Here is an 18,550-nt window from a genome sequence, read left to right on the forward strand (position 1 = left end):
AACACCACCTCCCATACCACATGTCCCGACCACGTTCATAGAAGCCGTAATTATGGGAGACGCAAAGGGCAGTTGCAACAGAATGCAGAGTGACAATTAAAGGTGTCAGTTAACAGTTAATAATAATATCTGTGGTTTCTCGTCCGAAAACTCCCATATGTTCATGAGAGACGTCCTAGCGGAGGGCTCTGAAAATTTCGATCACCTGGGATTCTGGAGTTCTTTAACATGCACCGAAACCTGAGCACACAGGCCTCCAACATTTCACTTCCATTGAAGATGCACCGCCCCGGCCGTGACCTTCGGTGTAGCAGTTGAATGCCATAACCACTAGAGCACGATGGTGGAGCAAAGGTGTCAGTAAAGTTTTGAGTAAAAGGGTGACTGTGGGACCGCGATAAGATGTGGTTGCATGGCAGTTTTCGTTTTATTTATTTTGTGCTGTAAGCTGGGAGAGGCACGTCAGCCGTTGCGCTGCATTCGCTCCGGCATACAGCCTTGCTTTGACGGCACTCAGTCAAAGTATACAATCGGATCAGCCCTGACCACACAGACACTGCAGTGCCCGCACATTACCCTGCGAAGTGCCTGCTGCACCCCGCGTGCATTGCAAAATGGCGGGATCGCCTGCGACCATTCGTCACTGTCAGGCTTGCTTCTGGTAGCTCTCGAAAGCAGGTGGGCGTGCGACACGCGAAAACGTGGCTTACGTCAGGGTAAACGGGTGCCCAGACTGCATCTTCAATGAAATCTGTCGCATTGACATGCCTTCCGCTATTTCCGCTCTAATTCTTTAAAATGAGCTCGTACGTAGAACCGCGCGCGGAGAGCAACCGGTTCCACTGACAGCGCACAGGGGACAAACGGATTTCTGTCTCATCGGCAATAAGTTGACGTGTTACCAGGGATGTCTTTATTATGGCGGCAAATCCCACTACGCATAGCTGTAAGTTTAGATAGTTGTACGCTCGCTGAGTTTGCCTTTGCCTGTATGACTTTTGTTTAGCTTTATTTAATTTGTATTTTATTGTTATTTGGGGAAATGGCATGAGCCCTCACATGTGCACAAAAGTGGCATCCCTGTAACGAGTTTTTTTTTTATTTTCTAAATGTAGTTTCCTATCACACGTGAAACAGGCGACGATTCGCCAAGAGTTGTGTAAGGGCGGAGCATTGAGGGAATGAGAAGCGGCCTTGGTGTTCTGCCATACGTTCTGAACCGGGCTTAAGGTGTTAGGCACCATCTGCTCTGCCGTATCTCATAGGGTCTGTTACGTCGCGAGTGAACGGCTCAGTAACCAAGCAAAAACAAACAAGGTTTATTTTTGCGTGTCTCGCTTTTATGTGCTCGGCGATGGCGATGACGTCATGAGATGATTGGCGACACGCTTGCATGACGTGGCACATCTCCCCCTTTTACCAGTTGAACCGTTGAGGTGGTCGCCGTAGCCTGTTGGACCGGCGAAGCGGCGGCGGTGCCTCAGGTTGCCTAGAGGGCGGCGACCCCGCCGGCGTGGGGTCAGCCATGCCGGCTGGCATCGGCGAGGTTTCGTTAGCGGTGGCGGTGAATGTTGTAGCGCCCCCTGGCTGCGTCGTGTTCGAGTCCTTCGGCGTGCGCAGCCGCAGTTGGTTCGCATGACGATGTTACTCGCCGTCCGGCGTAGACACAGTCGCCATTCGAGCCCCTTGGGTACTGGTGACCACTCCCGGCAACCATTTTGACCAGCTGTGGAAACTTCTCAGCCACACCGGCTGTCCTGCACAGAACGGCATGGTGTAGGAGCGCTCTTCAAGACACGTTTCCCCGCCTGCACTTGGGAGGCAACAGTCTAGCCTGGTCCGTAGCTGATAACCCAGCAGTAGTTCGGACGGAGTCTTCCCAGCCTTTACCGGTGTCCGTCGGTATCGGCATAAAAACTGACTGAGAAGTTTAATGAATGTGCCACCCCCTTGGCTTTTTCGAAGGCCTTTTTTGATCGTGCGAACAGCGCGTTCCGCCAGGCCATTTTACTGCGGGTGGTAAGGCGCCGTCATCACGTGGTTGATCCCGTTCATTCTTACGAACTTCTGAAACTCGGCTGAGACGAACTGTGGCCCATTATCTGAAACAAGTGTATGTGGCAGTCCGAACCTGGCAAATGTGGGCCTCAACGCTCCCACGGTGGCTTCTGATGTCGTACTCCGCCTTGATATGGCCTCCAGCCACTTTGTTTCAGCATCTACGACCACCAGTAGCATGTGTCCTTCGACGGGGCCTGCGTAGTCGATGTGCACTCGAGAACATTTCCGGCCCGTTTCTGGCCATGGCGCCGGAACCTGTGCAGGAGGCATTGCACTGGTTTGAGCACACCTCTCACATTCGCGTACCATCCTTTCGATGTCGACATCCAGCCCTGGATACCAAAAAATGGTTCGAGCAAGATTTTTCATTGCCGCCATCCCTGGATGTGCTTCATGTAGGAGCTTCAAAAGACTCCCAGCAGCCGCTGATGGCACTACTATTCTATGTCCCCAATAAATGAGGTCCTGATTCACCGTCCGCTCATCCTTTTTCTGGAAGAACGGCTGGAATCGCTCCTCGGACTCTGTCAGGTACTGCGGCCAGCCCTGCAGGATCCACTTTCGCACCTCCTGTAACATAGCATCACGGATGGTTAGAACCGCCAACTCTTTGGCACTGATGGATGCCGCGTTCACAGCTTCAGCGTATAATACATACTCGCGAGCGTCGTCTTTTACGTTATCGGGCTGCCCCGAGGAATAGGGAGTCGGCTGAAGGCATCTGCGTTTACGTTTTCACATCCTTTACCATAGGTTAGGCTGTACCGATATCTACCCAACAGCAGGGCCCAACGCTGAATGCGGGCAGCGGCCATCGGCGGAATTCCCTTGTCTGGACTGAACAATCCGGTTAATGGTTTGTGGTCGGTTACTAGTTCGAAGTGGGTCCCATACAGATAGTCTCTGAACCTGGTCACGCCAAATACGAGGGCCTCCTTTTCCAACTGGGAATAATTTTTCTCGGCTTTTGTTAATGTTCGTGACCTGAATTCGATAGGGTAGTCAATTCCTCCGACTCGATGCGACAACACTGCTCCCAGGCCTACTGCTGACGCGTCGCACTGTAGGCTAATGGGCTTGCTTGGGTCAAAATGCACCAAAAGTTTTGCATTCTTCACTGCTTGTTTGGCTGCCTCGAAAGCATTCTGCTGTTGTCTGCCCCAGACCCATTTTACGCCCTTTGCCAACAATGCGTATAAGGGCGCTAGTAAGGTCGACACATTGGACAAAAACTTGCCGTAATAATTTAACAAACCTAAAAAAGCTTTCAGTTCTCTTACCGAAGTAGGCTGGGGGGCGTCGAGCAGTGCCGTGATGTTGTCGCTTTTGGGGCGTAGGCCGTGTCTGTCGATTCAGTGTCTGAGAAAAGTGACTTGCTCTTGCCTGAACGTCCATTTCTCCCGTCGTAGGCGCAGACCGTGTTCCCTCAGGCGCTGTAGCACTTGCTCCAGGATCCTGCAGTCGTTTGCCTTTTCCGATACAATTATGTCGTCCAGATATACCTGCACGCCGGGGATCCCGCTGAGCACGGCCTCAATGTGCCGCTGGAAGATTGCTGGCGCTGACGACACTCCGAACGGCAGCCTGTTGAAACAGTAGAGACCCTTGTGCGTGTTAAAAACGACTAGCCCCTTCGAGTCCTCGTCAAGAGGCAGCTGATTATAGGCGTTCCTCAAGTCCAATGTGCTGAAAACTTCTCCGCCGTTGAGGTTCGCAAAGATTTCGTCAACCCGCGGCAGCGGATATTGCTCCATTGTGGTAGCTGCGTTCACCGTAAGCCGGAAGTCGCCGCATAATCGCACCTGTCCATCTTTCTTGACTACGGGCACCACGGGTGTGGCCCATTCGGCCGATGTTACCGGTGATAACACACCTTCGTTTACCAGCCGATCTAACTCTGCTGATACCATTTGTTTGAGCGCATACGGCACCGTCCGCGCCTTACAAAATCGGGGTCTTGTGCCTTCTTTGACGGTCAGGTGTACCGGTGACCCTCGAAGCAAACCCAACCCCGGAGCAAAGACATCACTGTACTTTGATAGCATGGTTTCCACCATTCTGTCCGAATTTTCTGCCTGCACACACGCCACCTCGTTTCCAGTGAGTACCGGCACGCATGCCGTATTGAAGCTGCGGATAGTGTCACGGCCGCAAAGCATCGGTTCCGGAAAGTCGATGTCGAAAAGTTCGGCCTGAATGGTCGCGCCACTCATGGTCGCATTGAGTTGCAATTTTCCGTTGATAGGAAGTGGGCCCTTGAAACACGACAGCTTCATTGTTGTGGCTTGCAAACGTGGCCATTTGCCTCGGTGTCGCTCGAACACTGGCCGCGGAATAACACTCACAGGCGAACCCGTGTCTACCAACATCGTGAGCGGCACTCCGTTCCAACTTATATGGCGCAAAATAGGCTTTACGTGCGCACTGTCCGTCACTTGATGCACAGTCAGCGTGTATAAAGCTTCGCAGTCATCCGAACACTCTTGTGGGTCTTGCGAAAGGGCGTTCGCTTGTTGCCTTCGATTAGTGTCTTCGTCCGACGCTCTACACACTCGTGCCAAGTGGCCGCGTTTCCGGCATCGATGGCACACTGTTCGGAGATGACGACAATCATCCGCTCGGTGCGAGGATGCACCACAGCGGGTGCAAGGCCGATGCTCATCGCGAGATAGCCCACTTGCTCTCTTCGACTTCGAACGTGAGAGGCCCGGCCGGACAAAATTCGTTGTGTCGGCTACCGGGGAGGGCAGTGGCTGCATGTTCTGCGCGTTTTCCGCGGCGGCCTCAGCAGCCATTACGAAGTCTTCTGCTTCCTTCAAAGTCAGGGAACCGCGGGTCACCAACAGACGTCTTACGTCGTCGTCTCGAACACCACATACAATGCGGTTCCGCAGCATGTGGTGCAACATGTCGCCGAAATTGCAGTCTCCGGCCATGCGGCGAAGGGCGGCTACAAAATCCCGCACTCGCTCACCTTCTGCCTGTGTGCGCGTGAAGAATCGGTAGCTGGCTGCTGTTTCGTTGACCTGCGGCTCGTAGTGGCTCTGGAGATGCTTAATGACATCGCTGTAGGTGAGGTCAATCACGCTTTTGGGGTGGCATCGTCCCTGAAGTACTTTGACGGCGCCATTGGACAGAGCCGCCACCAGCAGGGCTCGTTGTTTTGCCTCGTCTGTGATTTCCTGTGCTTTAAAGTATGCTTCCAAGCGTACCTTGTAGGCGGACCAGCCTCCTCCTTCTTCCGTGAATGCAGGCGCCTGTCCCGGCACCATCGCTGCCTGTTTCAGCAGCCTCGCTTCAAAGCCTCCTCCCACCGCGTCGATTCGTGCCTCGTCGCCACTGTTACGTCGCGAGTGAACGGCTCAGTAACCAAGCAAGAACAAACAAGGTTTATTTTTGCGTATCTCGCTTTTATGTGCTCGGCGATGGCGATGACGTCATGACATGATTGGTGACACGCTTGCATGACGTAGCAGGGTCACCCTACAGACAGTTAATTTCCAAAGTGCTTTCCTTTTTTTTCATAACTTTTGTCTGTAACTATGTACTATACTCTGTACAGTCTGTAAATATAAATTTTTCTCAGCCTTACGAAAACTTCTTCAGCGTTTTTACTTCTTCTTCAAGCGACCAGCGAGTCAATCGCTGCTATTTGTATAGCGGCAGTACGTCACTTCCTCCCACTTTGCTATACCACCTAGGGTGATGCGTCTCGGGTGCCGAAAGGGAGAGTTTGGTTTACAACATTGAAAGAATTTGAATTTTACTTTGACAGTTAAGCTTTGGTAGAAGGTTAGAAAAATTACTTAGTTCGCGAACTCTCAAAGAGAGAATGGCACAATCCAGAGCTGGCGAAGTGAGTGGAAGAAAAAATAGAATGGAAGAGCCAGTTTCTTAGAGGTTTTCAGTTATATTGCCACTGCTGCTGTTTTTCAATTGAGCAGAAAAGGCATAGCAGTCCGGTGGCCAGTGTTCTAGGCATTCGTTTACTACAGAGATGGATTCCTATTTTTCCTAACTTCCTTGGCTGCCATTACCCTTTTGGTCAACAACACTGAACGTGTTTTATGGGTCGCTGCAATGTGTATTTTTGATTCGAAACCATTACTGCATGAATATTCGTACCAATGAGCGCCAGCTAGTGTTAACTCTGTCTTAAAAATGGATGAGCGGCCCCAGGTACTCAGAATCATAACTGTGCATATAGAATTCAAAGCAGGTCTTTTGATACTTGAAAAAGACATCGACCACCGACGCTCACATAAAACAAGACGTTTCGGTCCCACACTGGAGCCTTGTTCACAATGAAAAATTACTGTACATATGGTCCTATTATATATCTTTTAAGATATCAACTAGGCAATGTGGACACTTGTAAAGTAAGTTGCCGTTTTATCAAGAGTGCATGTCATTGTCTGGATCGTCGTAGTTGAAGATAAAGCGAAGTGGAATTTGGCATTTTTCTGTTGTCTTTGTCCTGTGACACTGCATTTAGTGGGGTAGCCTCTGTGTGTTCGGTCAGTGCGTTCGATAAAACATTTTTCTTCCTTACATCATTCATGTGCTGCTCGAGTCTTTGCTGAAAGTTGCCTGTCTCTTGCTGATGCAACTTGCACTGCAGTCTGCACACAGAATCTTGTAGACCAGAAGTCGGCAACCTGCAGCCCGCGTGGCAGTGTTATGGGGCCCCGGGCTCGGCATCAAACTCCATTCCACCCTTTGCCTTGGCACTATACCTGGAGGTGTACATGGCAGTTTTGACCTAAAATAATATTTGGCTTGTAACGCATGTTTGATTGCAACTTTGTGACATGGGTGATGGAAAATAACATGATTTTTAATGCTCCCCCATTGCACATGTGCGCCCTCTTCCTCTCCTGCACTCTTTCTCTGGCCTCACATTGTCAACACACGTTAGGCTTGAGTTTACCAGTGTTTTTTCACATGGCGCACTTTCTGTCTCGCATGATCACGGTCATGGAGGTGCGTGATGAGTGATTAAATGCACGTAACAATGTGTTATTCACATTGGTTGGTCTTGAGCAGCAGGCGGTCACAGACTAGTGAATAGATTGAGGGAACGTCGCTTAAATTTAAGTCTTGTGCGATGCAGTGAAGAATGAATCTGAACACGTTGAGGCTGATAAATCTTCTTATAATAACGAAAGGAACTGATCTCTGGTGACAATGCACACAATGACACAGAGATCCGTACATGTACGCTATACGCAGTCTCTAGACACAACAGTTATTCGCTCACATTGGCGTAATCATCCGTCGCACAGCCGGCCAGCAGTAGAATTATTCGGTGGACGACAGGGAAGGGGCGGCGTGGCGTGATGTGCACCTTAGTGTATTGACACGACGTGGCACATCATGACTAGCAGCTGGGTGACGCCAACAAGTCCAAAAAGCCGGCAAGAACTGGACAGGAGTGGGATGCCAGGTACGCAAGCATCCACAAGAATGCGACCCATCAAGAGGCTGCCCAGCAGTTCTTCCGGGTAGGCCTCACCAACCTGGATGGCCTCTCATACGCCGTGTTCTTGCGTGGCTGCAACTGTTTGCTTGCTTGCTCGTTGCTATATGCTGTGGCTCGTACCCACTACAGGGACTGTTCTTCCGAGCCTGGCTGCTTGCTGTTCCTTTTATTTCAGCGCTACCCCTACACGCTTTCCTTTTTTTCACTATGTGCCACATTTTTTCACTGCTGTTTACTTCGTCTTGCCTTTTTCCCCACACAGACTTCGCAGCCGAAACCTAAGTGCCGCTCGAGAAACTCCCGTCAAAAGCAAGCTTTTACCCTGTTTAACGCACTCCCGCAATCATCATACGCTTAAAAACATACGTACTAAGGGTTTATGCACACAAAGTTAACATCTGGTCACTGCGACGGTGAGTGACTCGATCAAGGCGGGATAAGACGTACGCATTGCGCGTGCGTGTGATCTGTCATGGGCCAACGTTACACTCGTAAGTTAATTTTAGGGTGAGTTAAATGGCTGGTGCGAACGCTCTCAGCGCGCTGTCTGTCGAGTGACCGCTCTAGTCGCGAAAGGGCGTCTGCTACGCAAGAGCAATGCAGGCGCCGCCACGTTCGGAAAGAGAGTACGAAGGAGAGAAGACAGAGAAGAAACGAGAGCGGAAGAGGAGAGTGTCGCTACCTTACAAAGTTCAAGGGGCTTTAGTGGCAGCACCTGGCGGTATCTCTGGTCCCTACTGTGTAGTATTTTCGGCTACAGCCACCATTCAAGGCTTTTCTGAGAAGATCATTCACTCTAGCATGTATTAAATCCCCAACGCCTCCTAGAAAAATTATGCCTGGAACGTGAGCCGCACCGCCCTACCCTCACCACCCCGCCCTACCCTCGGATTTTACCCTACCCCTCTGGTACGGAGGCGAACGCCTGTGGCGGTCGCCCCCTCCGAACACAGCATTGCTCTCACAGTTGCCTCCGAGCAGCTGTGATGTCACGTGACAAAACGGTATGGTAATGTCACGTAACAAAGTGGTGCGGAGGCGAGTGGTCCCACGCGGCAGACGGTCGCAACACGTGGTAGGAGGCATGGCCTCCAAGATTTTATGCTGGCAGCAAGCTCTTAATTGAAGAGAGAGCCACGTTCCAGGCATAGTTTTTCTAGGAGGCATTGATATCCCAGACTGCGAGTTGAGAAACGCGTGTGCGGCGTAATGTTGAAGGGAAAAAGTTTGCAACGCTGGGTACATCGTCTAGCTGCTGATGTGTGAAGAAATGCACGTACAGCTTTGTGAATACTGCTTGTGCCACGGCCAGAAAAGATCGAGCGGCCGTGATCGTGCAAAGCAGGAAACCTCACCTTTGACTGCACAGCGGCATCTAACGAATTTCGTGATTCTTGTAGCTGAGCGAGCAAACAATAAAAAGTAAATCATCGCTACTACGACTCGCTGTAGCTGTCCGACTTGGTAGTTCACGACCGAATTCAAAATAACTGTCGTAAAAATTACCAGTGACACAACATAAAGCATCAGCGAACTGCCAAAGTGAGGCCGACATAACGATGGCATGGGTTGGCTACGTGGACATCCCCCAAACGACAATTACGACGGATGCCGCATGCAGGTGCCACCATCTGTGATAGTTGCAAGATGTCGTGATTCTCACACCATGTTAATAAACAACGCAACTCGCGATCCTTGATAGTAGACAGAGAAAGTGATTAACAGCGCAAACGACAGGATGGGGATAGAAGAGACGAGAACAGGCACTCTGTTCTCGTCTCTTCTATCCCCTGCTTTCGTTTACCAGCCCAAAAGCGCCCTTTGTTAAACTTTATTCACAGATAGTACTTTGGCATGGGTAGAAAGCGGGGCGAAAGCTTCCCCAGATCCAAGTTACCCGGATTATTATGTGACAACACTGAGAAGTGAGAATTTGAAACGCTCATGTTGTTGTTACTGCGGTCACTCCCGCTGCGTTCGTTCTGCTTACAGTGAGAGAGAGAGAGCTCTTTACAATTATTGTAAAGCAGAGAATTTAGCTGGCGTGTGTATATCACTGACTTGCTACTCTGCGTGGGGAAAAGGATTGGGGACTGAAAGATAAGAAGAGAGAGAGAAAAAAATTATTAAAAATTAAAATGAAAAGAAAAAAAAGTCAATATAAAGACTTTTTTTCTCTTGTGCGGGGATGTGTGTTGACAGAATGACTTATGAAGAGTTTTCTAGGTGCCACTAAGGTTTACCTAGCTGACCGATATTGTCTAAATACGTGAATAAAATTTCATAGCATACTTCTGTTGCGTGAAGCTGGGGAAAGGGCCCGAGACACAATCAAACGATAAAGCTCTTTGGGTTAACCGACGCATGCAGTGTTCATAGATCGCATGCTCATCGGCATACGCTCGGCACTCAAACAAAATAAGTTCTACAGTTTCTACGGAGCCACAGTTATTGCAGTATAAACTTTCTACTTGACCGAAGTGGTACAGTAAGTTGTTTCCATAAGCACTGTTCAGGCGGATGCGATAGTAGAGAGTTTCCAGGTGTCGAGAGATTTGAGGTGGTAGTCTAGTTCTTAGATGCGGGTCGATAGAGAGCAGGAAAGCATAATGATATGTCGGAAAGTTTCAGAGCCTCTTCTTTTCTTCGGAAGCAGGCCTTTTAGCCAGCTGGGCTGCATCTCATTTAGTGAAGTAAGTTCGCCTGAAATTTTTCTCTTGAAGTCCTTTGCATGCCGCTTCATCTGCTTTTTCATTGGCCAGTATACCGCAATGAGCCAGTATCCATTGAAATATGATAACGTGACCTGCGGTAATAGAGAAGGGGGGCAAGTACGCTATATCGAATGAAATCGCGTGACAATTTGTTTTCTTTATGAGGCTGAACAGTACTTGTAGTGCTCCCTTGGAGTCAGTGAAGATAACCCATCGGTTCGTAGTTTGACGCAGGATGTAGCTAGGGGACTGCTTTAATTCCATGAAGTTCTGTTGTCGTTGATGATGTCCTGCGTTCCGCTACAATTGTAGCTGATAAGGTAAACTTTGTCCTGTAGAGGGGACATGGAGGCCATATGACAAAATATCCTGAGTAGTTGAGGGGTCAGTATAAATATGAGAATGCTGAGTGTAACGCTGGGCTGAGTAGAAGAGAGTAGTCTGTGACAGTGCGGTTCGTGCAATACGTCTCTTCGCTTCATTGATTCCTGGTACATACGGTTTAATATCAAGAGATGAAAGCCCCCAGGGAGGATATCTTTGAGGTATTAACTTCCTCGGCTGTCTAACAGCACTGGGTTGCTGCATTTGCACAGCTTGACCGAATGCTGAATTGCTGTAGGTGAGATGTACGTGGTACAGAAACTGCTTCTTCCCATGTAAGACATGGTGGAAATAAGTGCGCAATATTCCTTGAGTGCAGATGACATCCAGTGGGAGACAACTTGCTTGCACTACAGTTCCCGAGGCTGATGAGCTTTTCAGAAGGCCTAGACAGATACATAGGCTATTGTTTCGTGCGGCTTCTAAAGTTTTTTTGTTCACTGAATTTGAAGAGTTATGATCCTGCAGCTATTATCGCTCGAAGTATCTTCACCTGGGGAGACCAGGAAAGACTTCTGTCGATGACTATTTCAATAAATCGCCGAGACCCAATATAGGTCAGTGGCCGGTCACCCAAAAGGAGCGGATACTTGGTCGTTTTTTGTTTGCTTCTGAAAGCGATGGCTGTGCTCATTTCTGGAGTAAAGTGCATACCCTGGGGAGCCAAATACGCGGAGACGTTTTGTAAAGCCTTTAGAAGGCGTTGTTTGGTAACGAAGCGCAAACTTGAAGCACTCCAGATACAGATATCATCTTTGCAAGATGTTTCAGCGCGCGAACAAAGGAAAAAGGACGGGGTAGACAGAAAGAGCACTGACTTCCAACTAACTTTATTTCACAGAGTGGCAAGAATATATACTGCTAAAAAGGATGATAACAGAGCATGAAGGTAAAATGCACCCTAATCTACACATCAGTAACAAAACACGTGTGACAGGTCCTCTATTGCCTCAAAGCCGAGCTAGGTAATCACGTTCAGCCTGTGATAAAGCAATCGATGATGTGCTTACACATTTATCTCCTAGCAAGTGTATTTTTTCGGCTTCAATAATTTCTCGGGTAAGCTGATCCCTGTGCCTTGCCAATATGGAGCACTGATCAAAGAGAGGGGTGCACCCACAATCTCGGCAATGAATGCCAAGATGCCCTTGTACCACATTGTGCACATTGTTTCGTCACACATGAAGCTGTCCTCACCGCTCTCAAGGAGGTAGGAGTGGGTGATCGGATGTTTCAGTGGATACGCAGCTATCTCTCTGAGCGATCCTTTTTCGTGAGAACCGAGGATGGTGACACTTCGCTACACTACAGCCACCGTGGTGTTCCCCAGGGTGGCATACTTAGCCCTGTACTATTCAACCTGACGCTAATAGCTCTAAATGAGCATCTGCCAAGTACTGTCAGATTGTCAATGTACGCGGACGACATCTGCGTTTGGACGTCTGCAGTAACACGTCTGCAGCTGCGAGCGCGAATTCAGAGAGCTGCCACTCAAGTTGCTATTTACCTCCGTCAACGAGGTCTGGAAATTTCCTCTGAGAAATGTGCACTAGTGGCGTTTACGCGCAAACCAATGCATAACTACAGCGTTCTGATAAACAACGAAAGAATACGTCACCTCAGATCATACAAGTTCCTAGGTGTTATAATTGACAGAGACCTCTCATGGACCTCACATGTATCATACATGAAAAGGCGATTGACAGGCATCTGTCATTTGTTCAAGTTCTTCGCTGGAAAGAACTGGGGAATGTCCACAACTGCTATGTTGCGACTATACAGGTTTCTTTTCCTTGGATTCCTTCGGTACAGCCTACCTGTGTTAACCAACGCAAGTAAAACAAGCATACGAATGCTTCAAAGTGTCCAGGCTCAAGCACTCCGGATATGTTTAGGCTTGCGCCAAAGTGCATCAACAGCGGCGACTATCGCCATCACAAGGGACAACCTCATCAAGACCCACATTAATGTGGAAGTGCTGAGGACACATATACGACACCTTGCTCGAACCCCTCGACATCACCTAGCCTCTCTACCAGTGGTCCGACCATGCACATCTTACTGCAAAACAGTGACCGCACATGGTGAGTCGATCCCAACTTCGTTCTCTCCTGCCGCTAGACCTGTGACTCCGCCATGGTGCCTCGCTCAACCAATAATTAATATTAACATACCTGGCGTCGAGAAAAAGGCCAATTTGTCGTCACCGGCTCTTAAACAGCTCACACTACTTCTCTTGTATGAGAAATATCAAGACTCCACACATATCTACACTGACGGATCGGTTCAGCCGGACAGCTCTACAGGAGCAGTAGTGATACCAAGGTTGGCCACAACAATTAAATTCAAAACATCTCACGCAACAACATCAACGGCAGCAGAATTGGCAGCACTTCGTGCCGCGTTGCAATTTGTAGTTGATCAGCCTACGCGCAAGTGGACTATTTTCTGCGACTCGAAGGCGGCACTGCATTCTCTACTATCAGCCTTACGCCGTGGACCACACGAGCAGCTGGTACTAGAGATAGCAGAGATTATACACCACCTGACTGAGAAAGGGCACCAAATTACATTTCAGTGGTTGCCCAGTCACTGCGGAATCATCGGCAATGAACGGGCCGATCAAGCTGCCCGCTCAGCCCACACAGAAAATCATAAACTGCGTCTACCACTTTCTAGGACGGATGCTGCACGAGAGCTCCGCAGACTTGCTCGCCGGCAAACCACATCACAATGGAATCAGCCGCACTTCAAGCATGCCCGACTGTACTCGCTTGACCCTACGCTAAGTCTTCATGTCCCGTCGAGGCTTCGCCGAGCAGACCAGACCCTGTTATGTAGGCTGTGGTTGGGCGTTGCATTTACCAACGCCTACGCTTTCCGCATTGGGATGGCCGACACCGCAGCCTGTGGCCACTGTGGCAAGGAGGAAACCATTCAACATGTTCTTTGTGAGTGCATAGCGTATAGTAGGTGGCGACTATGCCTTCGCAGGGAACTCAACAAATTAGATGATCAGCCTCTGTCGGAGCAGGAAATTCTGCAGTATCGTCAGGATGCGACTTCACAGAAGAGGGCCCTGAAAGCGCTGCTGAACTTTTTGCGATTGACCGGCCTTGCTGAACGGTTGTAGCTGGGACGCCCTTCCAGTGTGTGTTTTCGTTTTTTATGAGTGCGCGTGCGTTTTTTTCCCTCTCTCTAACCCCTCTTTCTTGCCCCTACTTCCCCACCCCCAGCGCTGGGTAGCAAACCAGATGCCAATATCTGGTTAACCTCCCGGCCTTTCCTTTCTCACTCACTCACTCACTTGTTTCGGTGTTCTCGGAGGCGGTCATTTATGCACCTGCCAGTTTGCCCGACATAGATGCACCCACACGTCAGTAGAATCAAGTAAACGACTCCAACTGCGCATGGGACGTAGCGTGTCCTGTGCGCGACAGAGCACAAGGCAGAATTTGCACGAGGTGCATTGACCCGTTTGCAAAGCCTCTGCAATTTTTCCGGGGCAGAAAAAACCACAAAAACGTTGGCGTCTCGAGCAATCTTTTTTAGCCTGTGTGATACGTCGTGCACGTAAGGCAGTACGACAGGCCGGCTCTTTCTGACACTGTTTCGCTTATCCGGTTTGTCGCCTCGCTTCAAGACAGTGACCAGCTTTTCCGCCACCGAAACGAGAACATGCGCGGGGTAACCAGCTTTGGTAAGCCGCTCTACTTGTAGAGCAAAACTGTGGTGTACCATGTGGGGGCATGACTTCTTTAAGGCATTGACAAGGCAGAGGTTAGCGATGCCCCGCTTGACTAATTTAGAGTGAGCTGAGCTGAAAGGCAGAAGAGGCTTGCCGCTCCTTGGTTCATACATCCAGCAAACATGTCGGGAGTCTAACAAAAGCTTCAAATCTAGAAACTTCAGGTTGTTATCAGTGGGTGATTCATGGGTTAAAACTAGTGGTTTCAGGCACTCTCGGAAAACAGTCAACACGTCAGAGGAAACGGTCTGAACGTTTTGACTATCGCATTTCAACAACACTAAGTAATCATCAACAAAACGGCAAACTTTAAAAACTACAGAGTCATCAAGCTTGTTTGACAAGACACGATCACGATGTGCTAGAAATATGTCACTAAGAATGGGTGCCAAACATGAACCAATACATATTTCACTTTTTGTAAGTAGTTTTTGTCCTCCTATGATACATAGGTGGCCTTCAAATACAAACTGAGTAATTCTAATAAGCTGCTGTTGTGAATTCCAGTACGCGTTTGAAACGCTGATGATCCTAACCTGTCTATGGATTCCTCTACACATTTAAGTAGTTGGTCATGCGGCAAAGAGTAATACAATCCTTAATATCCACAGACATTGCCTGGAGTCCTGTGTTAGTTCGTCCAATAATGTCAATAACAGCGTCAGAGTTCTTGACCAAAAAAGGATCGTCTATTGTTATGTGTTTTAGCTTTTCCTGCAAGAAAAGTGCTACAGACTTTTGCCAGGTCCCCTTTCTGTTACAATGACCCGCAATGGGAAGTCAATTTTGTGAGTTTTCGCAGAAAAGAACAGGTCAAGGCTAAGCTTTTTGCAACTATCTATCGCCTTCGAAAGCTTCTGAAACTCCAGGGACCCTGTAAGAGTTTTTGCACGCTTCTTAAGCTTATCCAGACCAATCTCATCATTCTCGTTGAAAAGAGACTGCATTGCATGCATAGCTTTCACTTTAAACATTGAACGAGGAAGAACCGCAAAACCACCTTACTTGTCAGCCGGCAGAAGTGACAAGGAATGTGCCTTTAGGTACGCCACAGTGCTTCCTGTATTGACAAATTTGTTCGAAGGCTTACATCTCGAGAGCACCTGCACGCCTTGGGCAACACATCTATCACATTCAGAGTCAGGAGCACGACGGGCGACTTGCCTGACCAGAGTGAGGAGCTCGTACGGTGTTCTTGAAGGTGCCACCGCGTACTTTGGTCCGAGGCATAGGGTGTGCTTAACGTTGTCGGGAAGAAAAGCATCCCCGAGAATATGCACACAGTCCTTAGCAGCTGGAGACTTCCTTGGTGTGATGTCCCGCAGGTAACTGAGCGACTGACGCCACATGAACTCGACGTTTCGGTCTACGAGGCTTGAGAGTTCACGACACTTCTTCTGTTTAACTGCTGTGCGTTCGTTCCCTAGGATTTGTAGTTACAGGGCTTGACGGTACAGTCGAGCCTGCCGAAGCCATTCTTAGCTTAGCTTTGACCTGTTCTTTTCTGCGAAAACTCACAAAATTGACTGCCCATTGCGGGTCATTGTAACAGAAAGGGGGACCTGGCAAAAGTCTGTAGCACTTTTCTTGCAGGAAAAGCTAAAACACATAACAATAGACGATCCTTTTTTGATCAAGAACTCTGACGCTGTTATTGACGTTATTGGACGAACTAACACAGGACTCCAGGCAATGTCTGTGGATATTAAGGATTGTATTACTCTTTGCCGCATGACCAACTACTTAAATGTGTAGAGGAATCCATAGACAGGTTAGGATCATCAGCGTTTCAAACGCGTACTGGAATTCACAACAGCAGCTTATTAGAATTACTCAGTTTTTATTTGAAGGCCACCTATGTATCATGGGAGGACAAAAACTACTTACAAAAAAGTGAAATATGTATTGGTTCATGTTTGGCCCCCATTCTTAGTGACATATTTCTAGCACATCGTGATCGTGTCTTGTCAAACAAGCTTGACGACTCTGTAGCTTTTAAAGTTTGCCGTTTTGTTGATGATTACTTAGTGTTGTTGAAATGCGATAGTCAAAACGTTCAGACCGTTTCCTCTGACGTGTTGACTGTTTTCCGAGAGTGCCTGAAACCACTAGTTTTAACCCATGAATCACCCACTGATAACAACCTGAAGTTTCTAGATTTGAAGCTTTTGTTAGACTCCCGACATGTTTGCTAGATGTATGAACCAAGGAGCGGCAAGCCTCTTCTGCCTTTCAGCTCAGCTCACTCTAAATTGGTCAAGAGGGGCATCGCTAACCTCTGCCTTGTCAATGCCTAAAAGAAGTCATGCCCCCACATGGCACACCACAGCTTTGCTCTACAAGTGGAGCGCCTTACCAAAGCTGGTTACCCTGCGCATGTTCTCGTTTCGGTGGCGGAAAAGCTGGTCACTGTCTTGAAGCGAGGCGACAAACCGGATAAGCGAAACAGTGTCACAAAGAGCCGGCCTGTCGTACTGCCTTACGTGCACGACGTATCACACAGGCTAAAAAAGATTGCTCGAGACGCCAACGTTTTTGTGGTTTTTTCTGCCCCGGAAAAATTGCAGAGGCTTTGCAAACGGGTCAATGCACCTCGTGCAAATTCTGCCTCGTGCTCTGTCGCGCACAGGACACGCTACGTCCCGTGCGCAGTGGGAGTCGTTTACTTGATTCCACTGACGTGTGGGTGCATCTATGTCGGGCAAACCGGCAGGTGCATAAATGACCGCCTCCGAGAACACCGAAACAATGTGCACAATGTGGTACAAGGGCATCTTGGCATTCATTGCTGAGATTGTGGGTGCACCCCTCTCTTTGATCAGTGCTCCATATTGGCAAGGCACAGGTATCAGCTTACCCGAGAAATTATTGAAGCCGAAAAAATACACTTGCTAGGAGATAAACGTGTAAGCACATCATCGATTGCTTTATCACAGGCTGACCGTGATTACCTAGCTCGGCTTTGAGGCAATAGAGGACCTGTCACACGTGTTTTGTTACTGATGTGTAGACTAGGGTGCATTTTACCTTCATGCTCTGTTATCATCCTTTTTAGCAGTATATATTCTTGCCACTCTGTGAAATAAAGCTATTTGGAAGTCAGCGCTCTTTCTGTCTACCCTGTCCTTTTTCCTTTGTTCGCGCGCTGAAACATCTTGCAAATATGACTATGCACCAACTAGCCCAAGTTTCCACTCTTGTGAGACAGATATCATCGGCGTAAATTGTGATGTGCACTCCTCGCGGCAATATTCTTGTTATATGTATCAGGGTTATGTTAAAAGAGAAGTGGACTCAGCACTGCGCCCTGGGGTACACCCTTCTCTACTGTGCAGAACTGTGTGGGACTGTTTGGAGTGCACATATATACCTTCCGTTTTTTTAGGTTGCTATCAATTTATTTACACAGTCTTCCTCTAAGGCCAAGACTGCCCATGGCTGCAAGAATGGAATGGTGAAAACAGAGTCAAAAGCTGCTTTATGTTGAGAAAGGTAACTATTGGGGTGCGTCCAGCAAAGAGGTGTCCTGAGAGCGAAGAGACGAGGGTGATGACATTATCAATACCTGATCTGCCTGGGTGGAATACGTTCATTTCATCGGGAGATTCGTCGTGGCTTTCTAGAAACCAAGTCAGGCGTTTTTGAACAGTCCGCTGCACAAGCTTGCCAACGCAACTTAGCAGGGTGACGGGCTGCAGAGAGGCGTAGCTTTTTGGCTGCTTTGCCGGTTTCAAAATGGGCACTATTTAAGCGAGTTTCCAATCTGTGAAAACCTCGCCAGACAGCCATGAAGAATTATAATACTCTAGGAGTCGTAGGCGGGAGGTGTGGAGTAACTTTGCGATGGCTTCATAGCTTGTTTCGCCTGTTTGATTCGCTGATTGCGGTGTTCAGTTCTTCAATTGTGAAACGCAAATCTAATGCTAGCATGCTTACCGCGTACTAGTGCACTGTATTCCTGCTGCTACAAGTGTCGGTGGCCGCGCAGTAAAGCCAGGCAACGTTGTGCATGGCAATAGTAATGTGACACGTGCCGTATGACGGGGAATTTCAAGTGCACTAGCCCGATGCAGACCACTAACTGGAATATCATTTCAAAACAATACTTTTCTTGGCACAAAAGTAACGCTACGAGGTTTCTGAACCGCCATTTCGGCAATC

The 18,550-nt window shown here is 48.7% G+C and overlaps 1 protein-coding gene across 1 annotated transcript in view; it reads right to left on the minus strand.

The window, feature by feature from the left end:
• Positions 1–15,738, minus strand: part of LOC142803053 (uncharacterized) — a 29,188-nt gene extending 13,450 nt beyond the window's left edge. Inside the window, exons 1-5 of the mRNA XM_075888162.1 lie at positions 15,554–15,738; positions 3,445–5,400; positions 2,536–2,782; positions 2,132–2,316; positions 1,653–1,757 (exon numbers count right to left, since the gene is read on the minus strand). Of these exons, the coding sequence (XP_075744277.1) occupies positions 1,653–1,757; positions 2,132–2,316; positions 2,536–2,782; positions 3,445–5,400; positions 15,554–15,738 (2,678 nt within the window). The remainder of the gene's footprint in view (positions 1–1,652; positions 1,758–2,131; positions 2,317–2,535; positions 2,783–3,444; positions 5,401–15,553) is intronic.
• Between the last annotated feature and the right edge of the window lie 2,812 nt (positions 15,739–18,550).

The sequence above is a fragment of the Rhipicephalus microplus genome, chromosome 3 (genome assembly GCF_043290135.1).
Source record: "Rhipicephalus microplus isolate Deutch F79 chromosome 3, USDA_Rmic, whole genome shotgun sequence".
Lineage (NCBI taxonomy): Eukaryota > Metazoa > Arthropoda > Arachnida > Ixodida > Ixodidae > Rhipicephalus > Rhipicephalus microplus.